We start from the raw sequence: 21,904 nt of genomic DNA, 5'->3' as shown, positions 1-21,904 counted from the left end.
GCGAGAGTAAGAATAATTCTTCTAAGAATATTTACTCAAAGGCTTATGGCCAAAGGTTAACTACTTAAACTGTACACAAATGACACTGTTAACAAGTAATCCTGCATTAATCATTTAAACTAAACAAACTCAATACTGGCTCCTACAGTCAATACTAAGCATAGAGAATGAAGTCATGAAACAGAAATGGACAAATCCCTGTAAACTGAGTGGTAAGCATAACGTGGGACCTAAACTCAGTGACGTCACTGTAAATGTTGGCGTAAATACTCACTTGGAGTTAGGGATGATGGTAATAGATTCTGGTAGCTAAGGTCACTGTGACCTTGAAAATTCATAACCTCTGAATTCATGATTGTGTTCTTTCAATTTGTCCCTGGATAAAGATTTAAAAAACAAAAAAAAAAAACAACCTTGGTGGAGGCAAACAACCATGGGGCGTTAATTCTAGTTGTGTACATTAAGCTGGTTCGGTATGTATACACAACACGCAACATTTTAAAAGTGAATCATTATGGTATGTACTGCACACACTTAAGTTTTTAGCCAATTTCTACTCCTGGCTGTTTTCATATGGGCAGGCAGTTTGCGTGACCTTCAGCTGACGCAGACACTATCACGTAACAGCACCTTGCAGGGGGAGAACAACGCGATAGCATCCAGGCTGAAATGTAAGCAATATTCCTGTCACACACACAGAGCGTTTGTTTTAACATGAATGCACGAGCCTGCAGGAGACAAAACACCGCAGCACAGCATCAAGAAATGAACCTCGTGTGACTGAATAATAAATGGAGTCAGTCAGGCACCCACAGGCTGCAGGGTGACATCACAGCTGCGTCACTCGTGCTGCTGAGAGAGAGGAGGGGCTGAGAGGTGAAACGATGCAGTGGTCAGAGAACAGAGAGAGAGATAGAGCTGGTGAGAGAGGACAGAGGGATAGAAATCATGTCCGCCTCATGGGGGAAACTCTTTTTCCAGCTCGTCCTGCTCCTTGCCTCCTGTGGACACATCAATACAAGTAAATGATATTTTCACTGCATGGTGGTGTTGTTAAAGCTTTGACCTGCTTCTTTCCTTTGCCTCTAAATGTCCTGCAGCACCTTGTGAGGAGGAGAAGAAATGTCATAGATTTGGAAATACTGTGATAAATGATTTAGTTTTAAAGTTGCAGGAGGTTGTCGTTTTCTTGTCTTTATCTTTTTCTCACATCGGCCTGAACATAATGCCCCGAGACAGCATTTGGGATGGGACTTTAAAACTCACAATTTGAACCAAGAATCATTAATTATGTATGAACAAACAACCTCCTTTTTTTTTTTAGCCTGGTTTTATATTACATGTTTTTAATGGGCTTTGAGCAGCTCCTTCAGCAGCAGCCACCAGCACAGAACAGTGGAAAACATCTATGGATCTATGCTCACAATTCATGACAGGATAAGGATCATCATAATAATGTTGTTGGCCAGTCTCGTTACTGTGGAGACAAAGTACATTTTCCAATAAAGTGTAATCTAATCCAATCTAATCCGACCACTGGTACATAAAGACATGCACATGAATGAATATGACCTTTCCTGTCAGAGACACCGAGCCCAACGTCTCCATCGCTGGATCCCATCAGTCCCCTGCCATCAGATATAAGACGCGTTGTCCTTAAAGGTAAATGTTTACAGGCATCAATCCATCACTTCTATTTTACATTTAATAAGTCTACTTCTTTTCCATCCCAACTTGATGTGTTTACATTAGCACATTTCACAGCACACATCATCATTTTGATGACATACAGTGTGTGTTATGGCAGAGAGCAAGAAATGTGATCACACTCTCCCGAACGGAGAAACGTTCACGACAGCATCCGCGATCTCCACCCACAGGCGAAAGTCACACGGAGAAAGTTGAGCTGCTGAACCCCGTCGACCTTGCACTCGAGTGCATCTGGAGCGGCAATGAGAACAAAAGTCCAAACATCACCGGTTACTGGAGGAAAGACGGGGAGGAGATGCAGAGCATCCGCGTCACGGTGCAGCTGGAAAATGACAAGTATACCCTCAGACAAGTGTGAGTGGATTAATCACTTTGCTTCAGAAAATGTGTGCTATGTTGTCTGATCACAACAAAAATATTTCACAATACTTTTTGTTTACCAGTTAAACATTATTCTTTTTTTTTTTTTACCACTAAGCAGCCTCAAAACCTTAAAAGTACTCTTCACGTAATCTAAAAAGTAATTACTTTGGTTAAATTATATAATATTTGAACAGTTGGGTACGATAGAACCATTGTGCATTTCAAACAGACCAACATTCTGTATTATACGTTATTTTACTTCACAGGTTCAAAATTGTCAGCAAGGAAAACCTTGGGAGTTATTCGTGCTCGTTTGGAGATGAAGCTAAAGCAGATTTTCTTTTGGCAGGTGCACATCACCTCCTCACTTCTCATTCATAATGATTATCAGTATTTACTCTACAATGTTTAAAAGGCAGGGGGTTGAAGGTAATTGTCGTTTTTCTTCCTGCAGGACCACAGATTGGTGAGGTGCGAGATAAGCCCATCGTCAGCTATGTGGGAGATTCTGTGGTGGTCAAGTGTAAAATGGATGAAAAGAAACCAAAGCCCGCGTCCTGGAACTGGTACAAGGCAAATGGCACGGATAAAGTGAGTGACAGGAAGTGAGATGTACTGTATGTAGGTGACTACTTCTTAAATAATCCCCCTTTTAAGTTTCAAATGCCAAAGTAGTGTGTACAAAACAGCTTGTTTATGAATCGTTATACTTTCAAAAGTCATATTTGTCCTCCTGGTAAGGAGAAGTAAACTGCATTTTCTTTATTATAACCCTAAGATGAAGCATATTGTCTGTTCTGCAAAGTACAGCCCTAAGTACATACGACCACTAAATTATTAAGGTGTGAAGTAAAAAAAATGCAGGATGCTTTTGTCCTGTAGGAGCAGATTTTCTACGCTGCAGAGCCTCAAAAGTATGAAATCAAAAATCATGAGTGGGTGACCAAGCTGGTGGTGCACAAACTGACAGAGGGAGACTCCGGCTTTTATTACTGTGAAGGGGTTTACGCCGTCAGCACCACGATGGGCCATGTGGAACTGAAGGTGTGTTGTGCAAAGACACCCATTATATATGATCACTTACTTTTATATTGTGGTTCTTGTACTTTACTTGAGTGTTTCTAATTAACAATAGGCTATGTATAGTAATACTCGGCTTTACAGGTATAATATTTCAGCTACATATCATCTCTTATAATACAGAACATTACATAAATGCAACATTTTGTTGACAGTGGTCCTCTAACTCGATTTTCTTTTGTCATGGTGAATTGTTTTGTCTGTTTGCCACCACTGCTGAAGGTCATCACCTTCCTGGAGCCTCTGAAGCCCTTTATAGCCATCATTGTCGAGGTGATTGTCCTGGTCGCTGCTATTCTGATCTACGAGAAAAGCCAGTCCAAGAAAAACTCTGCAGGAGGTAGTAATTCGTCCAAAGTTCACACACAGACGCTCTTGTTTTTGTCAGCATGCTGTGTTTAGGGAAAAAAATATGAATTTGAAATTTGAAATGATGTGTTTTACTCACAGGAAATGAGACAAATGCTGACCAAACCAACACACCGTGAGTACTACGGGCCTGGTGCTAACATTTTCCACTGTGACTACCTGATAAAAGACTTATACTAGGCTTAATCAATGCTGTTAAAGGAGTAATAAATCATCTTTCAACTCCTCCCTTTAGGGGTCGCCACAGCAGATCATCTGCCTCCATCTTGCCCTTGTGTCCAATAATTGATTAACTTTTATTTTACATTACAGCTACAAGGCATTGTTAAGATTTCTGTATAAATTGCCCAACTGTGGAAAATCATCTTTAACTTCAAATATAAACAACCATCCACTACATTTCAACTGTTGCCAGATGAGTTCACACAAAGCTGATTGAGCCTAATCAGTTTCTGCTACTGAAATGTGAATATTGTCTCTTTTCTTTGCTCCAGATAACGGAATCATTTTGGTTTGTGGACAAAACAAGAAATTTGAGAACCTCATTATTTCCACGTTTGACAAACACTGATCAGATCAATCGATTATGCAAAATAATCTTTGCAGCTCTAATACTTTAACCCTTTAACACTTAAGCCTCAAAATGTCCAGAAAATGTCCTGTGAGTAAGTGCTTTGTGCCCATTTTCCCAGAATAACTTTTAAAATCTGGCAACACTGTAGTTGTACATGCACACCAGATGTTGCATGTTAAATTTGAACAGTATAAAACATATTTAAAATAACATTTGCTTGAGTCTTTCACTCAATGTCTAAAAAAAAGATAAAAGTTGTAATTGCGGTAATGCAAAGTGCGCTTGAGCAAACGTGTCGTCTGTGATACACTCTGTGTTAAAGGGTTAAGTGTGATTAAGTATATTCATGTGTTTTGTTTTTTGTCTTCATCAGGACGCCTGGAGACAATAACGGACCCGAGGAAAGCTCGTCAACGAGACAGCGCAAAGTTTAAAGACAAAACGCTGCAGTCCAGAACTTTCTGCTTGTTTTTTTTCCCTCATTCTCAAATGTGAATGTAAGAGCTTAGTAATATTAAAACAAACAAGTTGTGAATTTGTCACTCATGATAAATCAAAGCAATAACCTTCACTTAATAATCACCCACTCAATATGTGATGTTTTCTTTAGTGGTGCTGCGACACTTATAAGGGAAAAAAAAACTTTTTGAGTTGTAACTGTTACATAACCTCACGTTCCTGAAGAGAAACCTGCTTCACACCTTTACACTGCCTTTGTCACTCAGTTCAAGCTAAAGTATAACGTCTTCACTTATTATTTATGCATGTGTGCCTTAACCTCTCAAAGAGCATTTAACGTGTGCTAGCAATGTGTCACATGATATTTATATTACTTTAATGACATGTCATATCAAGATAAATCATCACATATGCAGATATTTATATTATATATAGTTTCCATGTAATGTAACTTGTAATCAGAAGATGATCAGAAGGGATATATTTTCCTCCGAATTGTGATTCAGTGTTTCACTATTTATGTAAAGAAGAAGATTAAAACGATACAAATCACTGTCACTGGGTTTGTTTCAGGCGCTGTGCTGCGTACTTCCTGTGTTTACAGATGTTCAGAACAATTGTACGAGGGAAAAAAAAAGGTGTACAAGGCATTTTTGCTATTTGCTCAATTTTAAAACAAGTTATTTTGACTGAAGCGAACAGCATAAGTGAAAATATGTTGGTGGTTGAATTGTATTACAACTGTAAAAGACCTAAAACAAACCTAAATTAACTTAATATTTGTGGCTTTTTGTTACAGACTATATAAAGGCAAGTTCTGAGGTGGTTGGGAAACCAATGATACAGTCATGGATAAATTAATACTAATGAATTTATTATTAATACAAGACTCTGTGATTAATTATTTATTTCTGCATAAATAGTCTGCACAGAAATGTGTTTTCTGCTTTTTTCTTGAGCCTTGAATTGCAAACAGACAAGCAAATGAATAAACCATCTCCACCAACGTCTTCCAATGCTTTGACAAAAGACACATTTCCCATCGGTAGACGGTCAAGCAATTGCAAGAGAGGACAGGAAGTCTATGGCTGGTTCATGAGGAAACTGACCAGAAGCTTGATGACGTCGTCATTCAGACCCACCACCTCACCGTCCTGCACTTTGTCGTACAGTCGCAGGCTCTCTGTGCCCCACAGGAGGTTTTTCCTGGGGTTGTTGGTGTCCGTTTCTACAGAGAGAGCGACTGTGTTGAGCTGGTAGCAGAAGAAGGAGAAGAAGTGGCCGTCGGTGATCACAGCCTGGGACGCGAAAGGCCTGGTGACATCCTCAAAAGTCCAGAAACCTGCAGGTGAGAAGGACGTTTGACCCCATGTTATTTCTTATAATTTTTTTTTATTATTATTGGTCATCTAACAATGTACGTTCACCACAATGTGAAAGGCGTCAATGACAAAAAAAATTGAGTGAATTTACATTTTTACGACTATTCATTGAAAATGGATTAAAATGAGATGAATACACAATATTTTGCCCTTTTGAAATACATTTTTAAAAGACTTTTACAGAAACTAAACAGACGTTATACAAATGTAGATGCTTTTACAATACAATTGAATAATGAAAGACTAAATAAATTAATAAGACATCAACTGTTCTCTTGTATGTGTAAAATGACGGAGAGACATTTCCTGTGTAAAGCACTTCCATTATTTGCTAATCCATACACGCGTTCCAAAAGATGATGCGCACATATGTATTTATCCTCTATTGCAGTGACTGGCACACAACATGTAAATTAAATTGAGAGCAAGTGCTTATTTGACAGCTATAAAAAAAATTAATCAGGTAAAGCCTGCCCCACACTAGAGGATTTTTTTCAAATCTGACCAGACACAACAAACTTTGTAACTGATTTTCAATGTTTTAATCCTGGGAAAGCACAGACTAGATATTCCAATCAAGACGCAGGACCTCACACGGGGTTTAATCAAACCATTTCAGGGAGGAGATGCCAGGGATTTGAGATCGCAAAGAATCTTCCGTGAGTTAATGTAACTTCAGAATGTACCACAGACATGGAGGCAGACTGTCTCCCCTGTTCAGTCCGGCTAAAAAAATCGTCTAAATGATGCGTCCAATGACAATAAAATTGGTTGCGTCTGTTAACCCCTCACACTACAGGATCATTTGGCCAGGAAAGTTTGTTCAAATCAGCCTAAAAACAGAATCACCCACATTTCGGAAGGACCAGATCAGGACCTAAATCTGGCTCTAGTGTGGTGCAGGCTTAACACAACAATATGAGCTGTAAAATCCACCAGTGTTAAAGAAAGAGATGCATCCGCCATCAGTTTTCTGTGTCTCTCACCCTGGTACATGGCCTGAGCTCCTGTCCACGCAAAGAGGCTGGCGAGTGCATTGGCTCTGAGGAAAACCTCCACCTGGTCCGACTGCTGCCGCCGAGCCATCCGGTCCCTTTGATACTGGTCAGGAACCAGGTGGAACTGAGTGTGACCATAGCATGCTGGGTCTGGTAGTTTAGCACCTGTTGAAGGGATTAGGACACAACTGAAAGAGTAGTTAAGTTGCTCATAAATAATGAGCAACTTTTATGATGATGAATTCATTATTTATGTCCATTCAAAAGTAAATGGAATCACATTGTGGTTGCAGCTTCTGCGACACAATAGTTCATTAGGGGTGGGGAAATCAATAAAGTGAAATTATAGACACATATAGAAGTATGGATTTTATGGATTTTCTTTGGAATTTCATTTTTTAACTGCTGTTACAAATAAACATGTTGTTGATGTTGATGATGTTTCAGTCCACTAGATGACGCCAAGAGCTCACTCTCACTAGTACGAGTGCATCGCAACATATGATTTTGCAAATAATACTTAGTATTTTTGTAGTATCATGACAAAATCATACCGTGACATAAATATTGTGATCATATCGTATTGTGGTGTCTCTGGCGATTCCCTCCCCTATAGTTTATATTTCATATTCAGTTACATATTTGTCTTCTCTAATAGTAACCAAATAAAGAAAGGTAATGCTAAAATGACGTCATTGTGATCATTCAAATTGATTTGATTTCCCAGCAATGGGAAATGTAATGCACGTTGAGCACATGGCCCTTCGGGCTGCATAATTTATGGTTTGAGTGTCATCATCGCGATGTGCGATAGTCACATAGCAGGACGTGCAATGTTTTCTCTTCTTTTAGAACATGTCAACTTTTGCTTGGCTTCAGAAAAGCTCTGAACCGGCTCCTTGCTCTGCTCTGCTCTGCCCCTCCCCCTGTACACCTGCTGCCACTCACACACCGCGCCGAAGATGAGCGTTAAACAAGACGCAGAGACTCCCGGCGAAGTTTTTAAAAAAGCGACTACCGACAAATCTACCACTTTCTGTCATACACCTAAATATATTACAAGAAGGAAATGCACAATTCTGCTGCTACCCCAGTGAGGTCCATCTAACTGTAAGGTATGAACCATCTCCAAGGTAAAGCATGGACAATCAACAGTTTTGTTCATTTGCACGTATCAAATCTGCAATTGGAGAATATACCGTATAAACTGTACATCACTGCACATTCATAAACCTCCATGCAGCTAAACACAGGCTTTGTTAATCAATTTTTTTTCTACCCCTGTATTTGCATATTTCTTGGAATTGAGTTGTTTTCATTTTTATTCATTTTGAGGGTCTTGGAGAGCTGACAGCGGAAGGCAGTATACTGTAGTAGTGTCTCTGATTTATAATGCAAATGCCTGCATTTTACAAAGTTCAACTGCTTAAATTCTACAGGCTAAGTTGTGTCAGTTTTACTGTGACCGTGGATTTTTAGATTATATATTTCTTGACCTTAAACAGCTGCAAGACGAGCCTGACTTTTCTTTTTTCTTTCTTTTACAAACATGGAGTGGTCAAATGTAACCTTGCACAGTTTATTTTCTTGTAGGCAATAATGAAGAATTAAACCAGGTTTCTCATGTGCAATGTGTGGGAATCGGATTACTGATTAATTAGGTTATATACACCTATGGCGGTGGAAATATCAAGAAAATATTCATAAAATGCTCTCAGTTGGCAGTTTATACAAGACACTGAATACACTAACCTACACTGGTGCAGTGATAAAGATGCTAATAAGTTTGGTTGTAACATTAGCCCCAGGTGAGTTTTTACTCACAGCACATGTATGAGTAATAGGAAGCTAGCAGTCGAGAAATAATTGCAATTCACAGTCAGTGTGAACACACTGTGATGTACTGAGCACATCATTATTTGTAACATTTAGCTAATATAGATATGAAGACAAACCAGTTGCTTTATCTCTAAATCTCCGTAAAGCTGCAGATTGATTGATTGATTGATTAATATTTACTCAGTTTATCCAAAAGGAACATAACTATTCCATTAAAACATATGCGGAACTTGATGTTCAGGAGTTTCATTGTGAACGTGTTTGGTGGACACATGTCAGTGTGAATATATCACATCATACTCCGGTACTCACAGTAATCAGTGTTTTGGTCAGGTCAGATATCCAAGCACATGCTGAGTCATTGCCAGAAGGTGGGACTCTGATTCATACAACAGCTTATTTCAGTTGCTGTCGCATCTGTCTCGGTCAGTCGTGTATAAGGTCACCCTGATGGAGAGAGCAGAGAGGGAGAAGTGAATCAAAGGAACTTATGACTAACCTGCAAATGCGCAGTTATTTGAACACAATTTCAACTGGCGATTTTCAGTTGAGCATATTATGGAAAAGCAAACAAACAGAGGACCTTTGGAATCACAAGGCAATTTGTGCTCAGAGTGGAGACATTGAAAATGATGCAAAAGAAGCAACTGTTCATGACATTAACAAATTCAAATGCACGCTCTTTTCAGACAAGGTTTCAAAGGGGTCTGGTGAAGAAATTAGTTTTTTATATTTGTTTCATAGAAGGGACTAGTTGGTGGCTTTAATCAATACCCTCATTAAACTTGCTGCACCTATGTCAGAGCACATGTCTTCCCAGATCCTACTGCTGCTTCTAGTCATAACAGGAGAAAATAAAAGCATACACAAAGAGTAAGTCAACAATTTTTCTTTCTCTTCTAGCTCCAGGCGTTGCCAGCCTGAGTGAGGCAATTAGTGCTCTGTTTACAGAACTTTAACTTTCTTGAAGTCTGCATCTGCCCGGATGTCTCTGTTTGTCAGTCAGACAGTCAGGGAAGAACACTTAATCATACAAAAGGCTAAAAGTGAAGGAAGTGAAGATGCAGTCTTGTGGACACAGCAAATACATTAGAGTCACTGTGATAATGGATAATAAGTGCGATGTCACACTGGTGTAGCATGATGGAAAAGCTAACAGCTTAATCCCTGAAAATAGCCACCCTTTGCACTTTTTTTCATCAAAACCTTGCCTGCAGGCTTCCTCCAGAGATGTTCAACTTAGCAACATCTGCTCTGAGCTGAGCAGGTGAGGTTTCCTTACATTTCTCTTCACGACTTTACATGCTGCACAAGCTGACTCAAACTGTTTATTTAAAGCAAAACAAAATCAAATACCACCTCCACCACCAACATGGTACAGAAAGAAGATTAACAAACATACATTTAAGATACAAACCTTCTTAGAATAGAACTGAAGCACCATTGCCAGTGCTTTAATGAACAAAGAAAACAAGGTCATTTTTCACAATGGCATCTTCACTACTGCTTTCTTCTCGTCCTCGTCTTTGTTTTGTACCAATTAAAACAGGTTGACACTCTGTTTCCAAGTTCTTCTGCTTTTCATTGCTGCGAGTGCAACTTTAACTTGTTTGGCCTGGACACTCACGATCTAAGACGAGGATGATGGATACATGTGGGCCAGGCAATGCGCAGTTTGGTTGTTGCAAAAGGAAAAATCTCAGATGTGAAAACTTTCAAACGGAAGAAAAAAAAGAAAAAAAATCTGGCAAACCATAGTGTCTCGGGAGGAAAAAGCACTACTACTACACAGCAGTGGAAGGAATAATTCAAGAATCTCCTCACTTCATCAACAAACCCCCTTGACAAACATCTACACCGTTCTTCTTTTCACCCTGTAAACCCAGGACATAAACAATCTCTCTGTTCCACAACAACAGTTAGGCCATAACTTATAAGAGTGCCCCCATCATTCCAAGGACATAAAACATCACATCTCTATCTGTCCTTTGCTCGTTTGCCCTCTGACACTATTTTGCTTTAAGACCACCTGACGATGCTTGGATTCAATTCTACAGGAAGACAACCCATTGCCTCCTTGTGTTTTTTTGACAGCGTTGCCACTGCCATAAATTGCAAGGTGACCTTCAGCTAGCACTGGAACGGTTTGCAGCTGAGTGTGAAGTGGTTAGCATGAGGACCAGTACATCTAAGCGTGAGGCCATGGTTCTCACCCAGAAAAAGGACGGAACGCTCACTCCAGCTATAGGAGGAGTTGCTGCTCCTAGTAGAGGAGGTGAAGTATCTTGAGGTCTTGTACATGAGCTAAGGGAAAATGGAGGTGAAACAGACCGACTGGAGTGACATCCTCATGATGCAGATCTAGACTCTCAAAAGTATAGATCGCTCAAAAATCGTCGCAAGCTGTGGATAATGAGTAAAACAATGAGATTGTGGATGAAAGCAGCCGTAATGACTTTTCCTCTAGAGGGTGGTTGGACTCAGCTTTAGAGATAGGTTAAGGAGCTCAGACATCTGAGAGGAGCTCAAAGTAGAGCCACTGTTCCTTCACAAAGAGGAGCTAACTTTGGACACCTCCCTGGAGACGTATTTCAGCAGCAGAGATCACTACTCTCAGCTGGCTTGGGAATGCCTCAATATCTCCTTGGAAGAATTGGTGGAAATGACTGTTGAGTGTCTGCTTTTCCCATGACCCTGACCCCGATAAGTGGACACCTCCCTCAAGGTCTGGCAACTTTAAAGGACATGAACAGCAAATGTATATCTTTAAAGTTTAAAGTTAAATGGATACCGCAAGTTTAATTTGGTGCAAATAACTGATATGTTTGCTACTATGGTAGCAAAAATATATACGTTGTTTTTTCAAAGGTTGCTCTGACTCATTAGAGTACACACAGTCCTTGGTACATTCATTGGATTTATAAATAAGACTTATGTATAAAGCAACTTTCTATTATGCCATGTGATTTCTGCCACTGTCACAGTTGAAAAGCTGCAGAATATCCCCCGCAAAATCCCTTTGACAGGCTTGTTCTGTAGCGTGGGGTGTTACTAAGCCACAGAGATTTCCTGACTACCTTGGCTGTAGCGGTTTTCTTTTGCCAAGAAAACCTCTGCTTTGATTCTGACAACACAATATGCTTAATGAGATGCCAGAGCCTGCAGGCGCTGTTCTCCATCCCTCCCTTCACCCACCTACAGCAACACAGGTGCCCACACTGCCTGGTGGTGGATATAGCGCTTGTTTGAAGTTGTAGAAGTTCAACGAGCATTCACTACAATTTCATGCCGTATAATTGACACACTACTGTTGGCATTAATGACATAGGTCATCAACAGCTGCCAGTCTAGATTATGGTTGATGTAACACGATGAAACGTGGCGCAGTAAAAAAAAAAAAAATTGATGTAAAGCATATTAAAGACAATGATAATGCAATGAACGATGCACTCTCTCGTAAAATCAAGTAAGTTAAATACAAAGAGCATACAAAGACATTATTGGCATAAATCAATCACCACATACCTATTTCTGTGTATCCTATATTTACTCCTCTTAAGAAGACCTAGCTAGTTAAAATGTAATATATGTTGAGCTTGCTTAAAAGGGGCCAAAAGAATGTAATTGGCTGAAAGAAATGCTTTGAAATGTGTTGTACAGGCTACATACCATACAGGGTTCCATGTTGGCTGCAGTCAGTTTCTTGGCATAAAACACAAAATGAGCATGTTTATGTATGTCCGATAAATAAATGATTTCCCCAGTTGCTGAAAGCGAAATGCATGAAGCTGTGCTTTTAAATTGCATCAACTTTACCAATCGATGTGCTTGGTCATTTATGCACTCATTAAGGGATCGATCAAGTTGGATGGAGGACGTCAAGCTACATCATTCACGACGAGAACATCAGGAGTCGCAGACACAATTCTACATGGCAATAAAATAACCTACCGTAAATCAACAGATGTACACAAACTGCAGTACATTTAACTGGGCTGCCATATGAACAGTTTCACTCACACACCAAAAAAAAAACACTGTTGCTTCAAATATTCTCAAGTGTGAGTCTTGTTAATTGTCTAATATGAGGCACAGAGAACATATCGAAATGAAACCTAAGCCACAGGTGGGCCCTTGGAATTTGCCTCCATTTTTATTAACACATGAGTCACTGAATGAATTGTGCATTCAAAATAAGTCACTGTAAACCTGGTGAAAATAATGTTATTATGATCAAATATGAAACTACATGCTGAGATGTGAAAATTGCCTTGTTTGCGTCAGTCTCTCGGGAGGAAATCATTTGCAAAATGACAGTGTTCTATTTGCAAAATTAACTCCAATCTTAAAGCCTTGAGATCTGCGATTTGATGGCGCCACGACATCACCTGCAACAGTGATTCAGTCATACTGGTTTACACTCATATGTGGCATACTTTATCATCTATTATCCTGTAAATAGTAATGTAATTTGAAAATCAACACCATGTTCTTTTGAAGGCAACTGGAAACTATTAACTAATTAACTCCTCAGGAAAATATTTACTGATGAATCATGACAAAAACAGTTGTTTTTTAAACCATCACCGCCTGATGTTTATTCACCAAAATATTTGTCAAAGTGCATCTATTTTTGATGCACAGACAATATTGACATTCTGCAAATATTAACATTCCATATTTAAATTCTTTCAGTATCGCAAAGGAGGACCGATGCTGTAAGTGAAGATCAGGACAGAGCAGGATCTTGCAAACAAGGGAGAGTGTGTGGCTTAAAGACAGTGAGGAAAGGTTACTACCTAATGTCTGAAAATGTGTGTCAAGCTTTTAGTCTTACATTACTGATCATATAGTTAGCTCTAGCATTAACTCCAGGTGAGTATGGCCTTGGTCGTGCCGTGTACTCCCATAACTCATGCAAGTGACATGAGTTTACGTGCATAAAATGGTGGCAACGCATTTCAATTAAGCACACGCATGCAGTCCTGCAGCCAAATGTAATGTGCGCCTGTGCTCATAAAGTCAATTTATTACAAGACAAATTGTAATTAGCTGTTCATAGCCACACGTCAGTTCAAAGAGAGGACCAATTAAACATCTAATACAGCGAGTTAATAGACTGTTTCATTGATGTTGAATATACTGCTCCATTGTTTTGATCTGCAAAAAAGTAAAATAAAATAAAATATTGTGCAATGTTGACCACAGTGTATCCAAATGATGTATCTTGACTGTTTGTTATGCCCGTCTTTATTTGTTGTGTTCCTCACAAGCGAAATATGTATAATCAAACATACTCCACAGCCATGCTAGCAGCTCTGTGAGGCTGCGCTTAACGTTGCATTCACACAATGTCAACAGAATAGGGGGAACAAGAAAAACAGCCCTCGGCATTCAAACTCATTCAACTCAAATTCATACATTATTCCTCAGTGGTTAGTCCTAATGCTAACTTTGCCGCCATGTCAGATTAATGGACCAATTAGCTACTTTTGTTGTGTAACTTGTTTGTAGCAGTAAAACCAGTTTAAGAGCATGGCTCCTACAAAATAAGACAAATAGACTGTATTAGTATTAATATTGGATTTCATTTTGATATAAAAGGCCATGATGGTACACACACAATGCAGCCATTCAGCCAACTAACCTGCCTTAGCACCATTGACGCTTTAAGCAAAATTCTTGTGTCACAATGCTGAAAAGTTAACACTGGCAGGGTATGTTGATCTGCATAACATATGATTCTATTTGAACATGATAACATGCTAAAGTCTGCTGATTGGCATGAGATTAATGTGAAGCCATGGTATGTTGTCATAGGACTGCATATAGATTATCCAGTTATGCAACTCTGCAGTGTCTGACCCTTCCTGCTACCCTGCTATGTATTATGGCAAAGTCACATATTATGTGTATACAGGAAGGGGGGGGTAACCCATGTGTTGCAGTCTTCAGTCCCACCATTCGATGTCACTAATTTGTACACAAGGTGACAGTTTGAGAGAGAGAGGAAATCCATACATCCTAAGATGCTTCTTACACGGCTCCCTGTATCCTCCTTGCGTACTTTCTTACACTTTTGTCTGAACCATCAAAACACTGGTGATACTGTCCTCCCAAATAACATCACACCTCTCTCTCTCTGCCTGTCATAATAACCTGACATGTTACTCAGTAGTGTACCATGACAGTCTCAGTCTCCATCTGCAGGGACTTGCCCATGACACCTTGGCTGCAAATGAGATGTCTCAAAGACCACAGGTTTAGAACGAATGCAAAGCACGTACCTCTGCCCTGCTGTTGGCAGTGTTTTGATCCAAGTGCTGGACGGGTAGACTGGGGGTCCTTTTGAATGCTAATGAACGATCTCTTCAAAAAGGTAAGACTTCTTAAGGTCACCTTAACTACTGAGCAAGATGTTAAAGATGACTTTACATGGCATCAAAGTACTCGCACAATATATAGCCAGTCACGTCCTCAACACAACTCAGCTGGTTGGAAATGCACGTCAGGTCAATGGTGTTGGATGAGAATGAAACAGAATGACTTTGCAAGGAAGGAGGTTAAAATTCTACCACAGAGTTGTTTCCTTTTTGTCTGGTCAACGCTAATCATCGTGCTGTTTCACTGCCAATAACAACATTGTTTTCTGAATAAATCACACCACTTCTCACTGCTCTCTCAGTTATATTGCCACATATGCATAATATGTGTTGTAACTGCAGCCAGGCAACCTATTCAAACTGCTGTTAGAAGCTTTTCAGACCACCTCCGCATTGAGCCAACCCTGTTTTCCACGACACTGTAGGCCCAGAGCAGGGGAGGTGGAACCTGGCCTGCTGTTGGCTCTATCTTTAGCCCTGCATCAACGTTGACACATCGTGTGGTTTGCTTGAGTGGGTCTTCATAATTCATCTCTGTTTGAGCAGAAATCAGTTTGAAAGGAATTAATGCTACGCTGGCTCAAGCGATCAGTCATTTAGTCATTACCACTGTGCTTAACAGTTGCAACCAATCTCGGAGCACCAACTCCCTAGTGAATACAGATCACAGTGCTGTGATGCTGAACATTGTCACTCAGTTTAAAAATTGAAAGTACATTTTCAAGGATTGGAGAAAGCATCTGTAGCAAGTGATGGATGTCTATGAGTTTGCAAATGCTATGCTCGGTCGCTCGACATGTGTGTAGATTATGCTTCAGCACAGAGAGCAAATATATGTAGTTTGTAGAAAATGCTATTAGAAACCAAACTTCAATTTGTTAACAGCAGCTTGCCACAGAGAAGCTGCCAGTAGACGAATGTTCACAGATATTCATAAGTACGAGTAGCGGAGTAGGAAATAAATGGCTACAGCAGTGGCAACAGCCCGCTAGTGACAGTGTAGTTAACACAGAAACAAATAATTCAGCTAATTTAAAAAGGAAAAATGGTGACACACATTGCATCTGTTCTCACTTGATAAAAAAAAGAAAAACATACCATGAATGCATGTCACAAAATAAGGTAATTTAGGCTATTTATGTAGTATGAATAGACGCTATATGTTGTTATTCCACAGCGCTATGTAATTAAATCAGGATGGAGGAGTCCAACGGTAAAATGTATGCTAAATTCTAAGAAGTTGAGCGTGATATAATTGAGTTTAAACTGTGTAAAATAGCTCTCTACTCTCAGAGACTCATGTCACTCACCAAAACTGTGTATAGCTTTAAATCTGGGAGGATTTTTATAAAGTATCTGAAAACACAGACTTCCACAAGGAACACATTCTTGTGAGGTTAGTTTAAAGAGTAAATGCCCACCATCATACAGTTCATGAGGTGGCTGGAGGAGAGAAGGGAACAATGCCCAGGAAACAACCTTTAAGACCAGCTTGGTGGAGGTAAGCCAAAATACTAAGCTTGGCAGAAGAAGTACTATTATATTTGCTGTTAGGAATTTTAACGTTTGGTCACATGACCTTATAAAGCACATCTAAGTGGTATTATAAAGTTTTAGGTTGAAATATTATAGGCAGTATTTTATATCTGTACATTCATCTGTGTACCGACAAAATCTAAAAAAAAAACAATGCAGACCAAACCGTTTTTATTTCAAATTTTGCGTAGTTGCTGGTGTTTGCCTTTTGTCAGAGTGTCTGACAGTCAGTGACACAAAAGTCACGTTGTACCTCTCAGAGCATGAGAGTGAGACATTGCAAGGAGCTGCAAACCAGCGAGATCCTGTAAAATGTGTCAGAAAGCACTGCTCCGCACCCCGCGAGTGTGATGCATCTGAGAGATGAGTCCGTGTATTTATAGACTCATTTGCATGCAAGATATATTATGAAGCTGCATACAGTAATTTACTGTGTTAGTTGAGCCCTCCAGTGCCGCACACAAGACGGGATATTTGAGCTGATGACAAGTACACAAGTGCTATGCATTATGTATGCGAGGGTAATGCCACATTTCAAATTCCAAAAATCGTTGTTGTGAGATCTGTAGAGGTTGTTGAGATGAGGCTTACATAAAGAGTCTAAGCTTGAAGCTCATGTTTGTCTCCTGCCAGGTTGTAATGTATTCTGTTCTGTAGGCACACTGTAAAATGGATTACATCCAAAAACTACCAAAAAATAATCTTAATATGACACGTTATCACCCATCATACAGTTTCAACAAAGTGATATACACTTGTTAATGAACTGTGAATCAATTCTCCTTTTTAAATCAGTTTATTTAAAATGTCCTGGGAGGGTATGGGGTTAAACATGACCGTCTTCTAGATAACATGCTAACTTGTTATCTTAGTGATTGAAGTAGTATTTTTTTTTTTTTTAATGAGGGGTGTGAATGTAGGTCATATATAAAGAAAAGATGCCTGCTGCATAATAATGCATGGGATTAAGAAGGAAGTAGCAGTTAAGAGTACAACATAACATTCATATACACAAGGGCGGGATGGTTGTTTTGTTGGCATGCGATTGACTCCTTTTCCACTGACAGCAAAGAAGTGTGGCTTTTTTCTTCTTTTTTTTTTCTCACCAGTTAGTCAAGCTTGATATTACAAACATGTTATAAACAACCAGCATGGTGGGGAGGAAGCAGGAAGTGCTACACATAAGGGAATAAAATACCATTTAGAAGTAGTTGCATTAATCGAATGTCACTGAAAACTTGCGAATTTGGTTCACTTCTTGTACTGTAATAAGTAACCTGTGCATTTTTAGCACAGACAAGCCTCATTTGGACAATGTAAGTGAGAAGCCAGAGCTTGAGGATCGACCAATCTCCTTAAGCTCCTTAAGCAACGGAGAAAGGCAAGTGAAACAGGACAAATACAGCGTGTCGTCACTGATCAGCTGAAATCGGCTGTGTCGCTGGCAAAACATGGTAACTCATTTCAAATGACATTGTCTATGTTGTTATTACTGGTACAACGGTAAAAAAAAACAGAGTGCACAATATCTCCCTGCTAATTTCAATCAGGCAACAATAATAACATATTATTATTGATTTGAGAACCTTCACATTCACCTTTACGTTCTGATTGTAGTAGGTGCAGCAAATATTAAGAAATATTTTGTAATAACCTATTTAAAAAAAAATTAAATAATAACAATTAATAATTAAATGAAAAACTAGTATTCATTAAAAAAAAACACATCATGGTAAAATCTTGTCACATTTATGGATTCAGTCCAAGTAGAGTTAAAGATGGATTCACTGTGAGCTGATCGATTTGCAAATAAAATGACTGTGGACTGATGTCACTCGCTAAATGCCTCAGTGTAACAGCGTGTGAGTAGACGCTGCTTCCTGTCAGGATTAATCTCTTGTGACGAGGGGACTTGTGACATTTTGATGCTGGTACCAGTAAACAAAGTGAAGGCCTCATTGGACACAGTCCCCCATAGGGAAAATATACTGTAAGTATTCTCCATTTTGAAATGTTCTAAGCAAAAATCTGTGTTTGGAGACCAGAGATTAAAATGTGTTCTGTTTTTAATAAACCCTTAAAATGGTTTGTTTAGTTTGTTACTGCTGGTTTCTTGGGAGTTGGGGAGGAGGGAGTCACCTCATTCGCGTTGTGATCAGGTTTCCCCCTAAATGCCCCTTAATTATTGGTTATATAGTCATGATTGAAAATCATGCAGGTGATTTGAAACTATAGTGTGTATCTATAAACAAATGTCTGTTACATTCAAAGCACTGTCAAATGAGTTCACACATTTTCGCTGATTAAGCTCATCAGCTTCACACGGCCCTCTGTGTTACTCAGTTGTGTTTTCCCGTGACACAGGAAGTGTTTCATTGTATGTCGAGACAGATGGAGGCAACAGTGACATTGTGCTTGTCATGTTGCTGTTATGCTAGTAACCCTTGTTTAAAAGAAGTCAAGCTTTTCGTTCTTAATATTTTCATGTTTACAATGACAATAAAGACTTTCTACACCCAACTTACAACGCAATGACGTTTGATGCATTCAGACTAATATATTAGTGAGCTGTTAAAACTGAGTGGGAAATTAAGTTCAACTTTGCAGTACCTACTCAATGTCACACTGTAAAATCTTAAAACTAAGCTATGGAAGACACTTCATACTGCTTTTAAAAAGCAACCTTTTTATTACCTGGACTTCCCATTCTAATCTTTGAATATGTCTTTATGGCTTCATTATTATTTTCCCCCTTGGTTTTAGAATGTGCTTGTCTTCTCTGTTTAAGTTGAATTCTTGTGAAACACTAAAAATACTTAAAATGTGCACCACTAAATACAATTATTAGTAGTAGTTGTGAGATGGCAGCGAACAGGATGGCGTAAGACCACTGTAAAATTGCACAGCTCGAAATCTATGGGATAAATGCTTCTTATCCCCGCCCGCCACTGTGCTGTTGCTGTACACACACACAAACGCTCCTTCAGTCATTTCTGATAGTATTGCTTAACACAGCCTGTTTACAGGACACAGCGTGCACATACTATTACAGTGTTTCTGCTCATTAGGACAAAACAGAGGCAAAATAATAGCACATGCAATAATAAACAATCAAATGTTACACACTGCAGCTTTAAAACTCGTTAAATAACACTATATTCTGACACTTTATCCAATTACCAGCCCGAAAAGCACATCGAGGCAGTTGTGAGATGAGGCTTATTTGTCCGTAAATACATGCTCCTCCTCATCAAACGCTTTTATGACATGGTGTAAGGAGGTAATTGCTGACAGCAGTTTTGCAATTTCAGTAACTTCCCTTTAGAGCGCTCAATTGGACGTCTCATTGAAATCTTCTTTAAAGGAGATACACACTTTTTTTTTTTTTTGTTTTACACTAAATTCCAAAGAGCATAAAGACAACTCTTGCTTTTTCTTCCTGGGAACCAGCACCGAAACACAGCTTTGTCCTCCTGAGCCACATGTACTGCACGTGAAGAAATTAAAGGTTTCAGCGTGTTAGCTATAATGACTGTAACTCTGACAGTAGGTAGTAATTATATTGTCTTTGCTAAGCTCTCTGTGTGACTCATATTTTTTTATATATATATCATGCCTGCCACCTTGAATGTCTGTGGACATTTTTTCATCACTAAAAAAAATAAAAAATATAATCAAAGAGAAGAGGCTGGTTTAACTTATGGCTTTGAAAGTGGCAGAGCGGTTCATTACTTTTATCAAACAATGGTCAACTATTACCAAGTACAATGGATATTATATCATTGTGTCCACTTTGACTCCAGGATTACAGCTGTTGACTCAAATCTTCCTCAGACAGTACCTTTGGCTCATCTTTCACTTTCCCACACTCCCTCAGTGGGGCTCTTGCTTTGTGTCCCATCTTTGACTCATAGGAAATTGCTGCTTCGGAAGACCAGTTTGGATCTTCTGATGTCATAAATTAATCATTTGTAAACTAAATGTATGCAAAACAATGCCAAAAAGTCTGACAATCAATGTGATTTGATGTCGGGGCATATTTCATCTTTTCTGGCTGATGTGCTCCTCTGTCTGCATCTCATCAATTTCGCTTCTTCAAAATACATCAAACAGTCCCACTGCTGTCAGTCAGAGAGACGCGACCGAGTTCCTGAGTTCCTCTCCTTGATGACACTGTCATGTTTGTTGATAACATGCTACATTCTGTTTGCAGGAACCAGCTGCCGAGGGCAACAACAAGGCGCTGATGTGCAAAAATACCACCAAACACCCCAGAGAGACATGAATGGAGAAACAAGGCCGACACTAAATTTAGCATCAGCAGAGTTTGAGTGCCTCTGATGAGGCAAATGAGTAGTTTCTCCACGTTTGCATGATGTGGGACTTTTGATGAAACATACAAAGCTTTAGTCAGCAGTCACATGAGATTTATTATGAGTATTAGGGCTAAACTGAAGAGAAAAACATTAAATGGCAATATTATGAGAATTATAATAATATTTTCTATCATTATTTGACTATATGTAGTAATATTATTATTATTCAGTAATGTTCAGTATTATTATTATCATCAATATTATTGATGATAATTATAATAATTAGCAATAACACGCAGGGAGATGTAACCAGGGAGATGATGACTTCCTGTCTGTGTGATTCTTTCTTCGAAACAGATGCTAATAATAATGTGGGGGTGATGAGCCAAAATATTAAGTATTTCTTTATTTGTGAAGCCTAAACCAAAATATGACTTCACAAAATGCGTTCCTCCACTTGTTGCAGCTGATCCTTTGCCTAAATAATGAATGAATGAATACATTTATTCTCATAATATTTCAAAAGATAATAAAACAAATCGAAAGATTAAAAAAACAATTTTCTTCAGTTTGCTACATTTTGATTAAGCTTAAACAATCTCCACATATTGTTTATCATTCTATTATGGCAGAACGCCGCAGACAGAAACATCATGCATTAATACATTTTGAGATTGTCGGTTGTTTGTATCAATATTGCTCCTTCTTTCACACTAAATTAACACATTACATAATAAATAACATTATTATTCTCCATTAGCACAATATGGTCACAAAAGTCATATTGTGATTATGTTTGACAGATATTATGATTGCAATTTCATTCATAATTGGTATGACTAATTAATTTACATTTTAACTGTCCAAACTTTGCACTTCATGCCCATTTGCATTC

General features: G+C 38.9%; 3 protein-coding genes across 3 annotated transcripts in view; 2 read left to right on the top strand and 1 right to left on the bottom strand.

Annotated features, from left to right (window-relative positions):
• Positions 1-886: 886 nt before the first annotated feature.
• Positions 887-5,107, top strand: LOC122768989 (embigin-like). Its single transcript, XM_044025234.1, has 9 exons — positions 887-1,021; positions 1,585-1,662; positions 1,881-2,064; positions 2,340-2,422; positions 2,528-2,664; positions 2,956-3,117; positions 3,376-3,493; positions 3,604-3,637; positions 4,470-5,107. The coding sequence occupies exons 1-9, from the start codon at positions 949-951 to the stop codon at positions 4,528-4,530; spliced, it is 930 nt and encodes a 309-aa protein (XP_043881169.1). The 5' UTR covers positions 887-948; the 3' UTR covers positions 4,531-5,107.
• A 409-nt stretch (positions 5,108-5,516) lies between these two features.
• LOC122769451 (39S ribosomal protein S30, mitochondrial-like) lies at positions 5,517-10,218 on the bottom strand. The gene is made up of 3 exons (XM_044025978.1): positions 10,192-10,218; positions 6,924-7,161; positions 5,517-5,897 (listed from the first exon to the last, which is right to left on the bottom strand). Exons 1-3 carry the CDS (start codon positions 10,216-10,218, stop codon positions 5,638-5,640), a joined length of 525 nt encoding a protein of 174 aa, XP_043881913.1. The 3' UTR covers positions 5,517-5,637.
• Positions 10,219-10,946: 728 nt separating this feature from the next.
• Positions 10,947-21,904, top strand: part of LOC122769448 (A disintegrin and metalloproteinase with thrombospondin motifs 3-like) — a 63,816-nt gene continuing 52,858 nt past the window's right edge. Inside the window, exon 1 of the mRNA XM_044025973.1 lies at positions 10,947-11,049. Within this exon, the coding sequence (XP_043881908.1) occupies positions 10,947-11,049 (103 nt within the window). The remainder of the gene's footprint in view (positions 11,050-21,904) is intronic.

The sequence above is a fragment of the Solea senegalensis genome, linkage group LG5 (assembly GCF_019176455.1).
Source record: "Solea senegalensis isolate Sse05_10M linkage group LG5, IFAPA_SoseM_1, whole genome shotgun sequence".
Taxonomy (NCBI): domain Eukaryota; kingdom Metazoa; phylum Chordata; class Actinopteri; order Pleuronectiformes; family Soleidae; genus Solea; species Solea senegalensis.
This window is presented reverse-complemented; position numbering and strand designations above follow the sequence as displayed.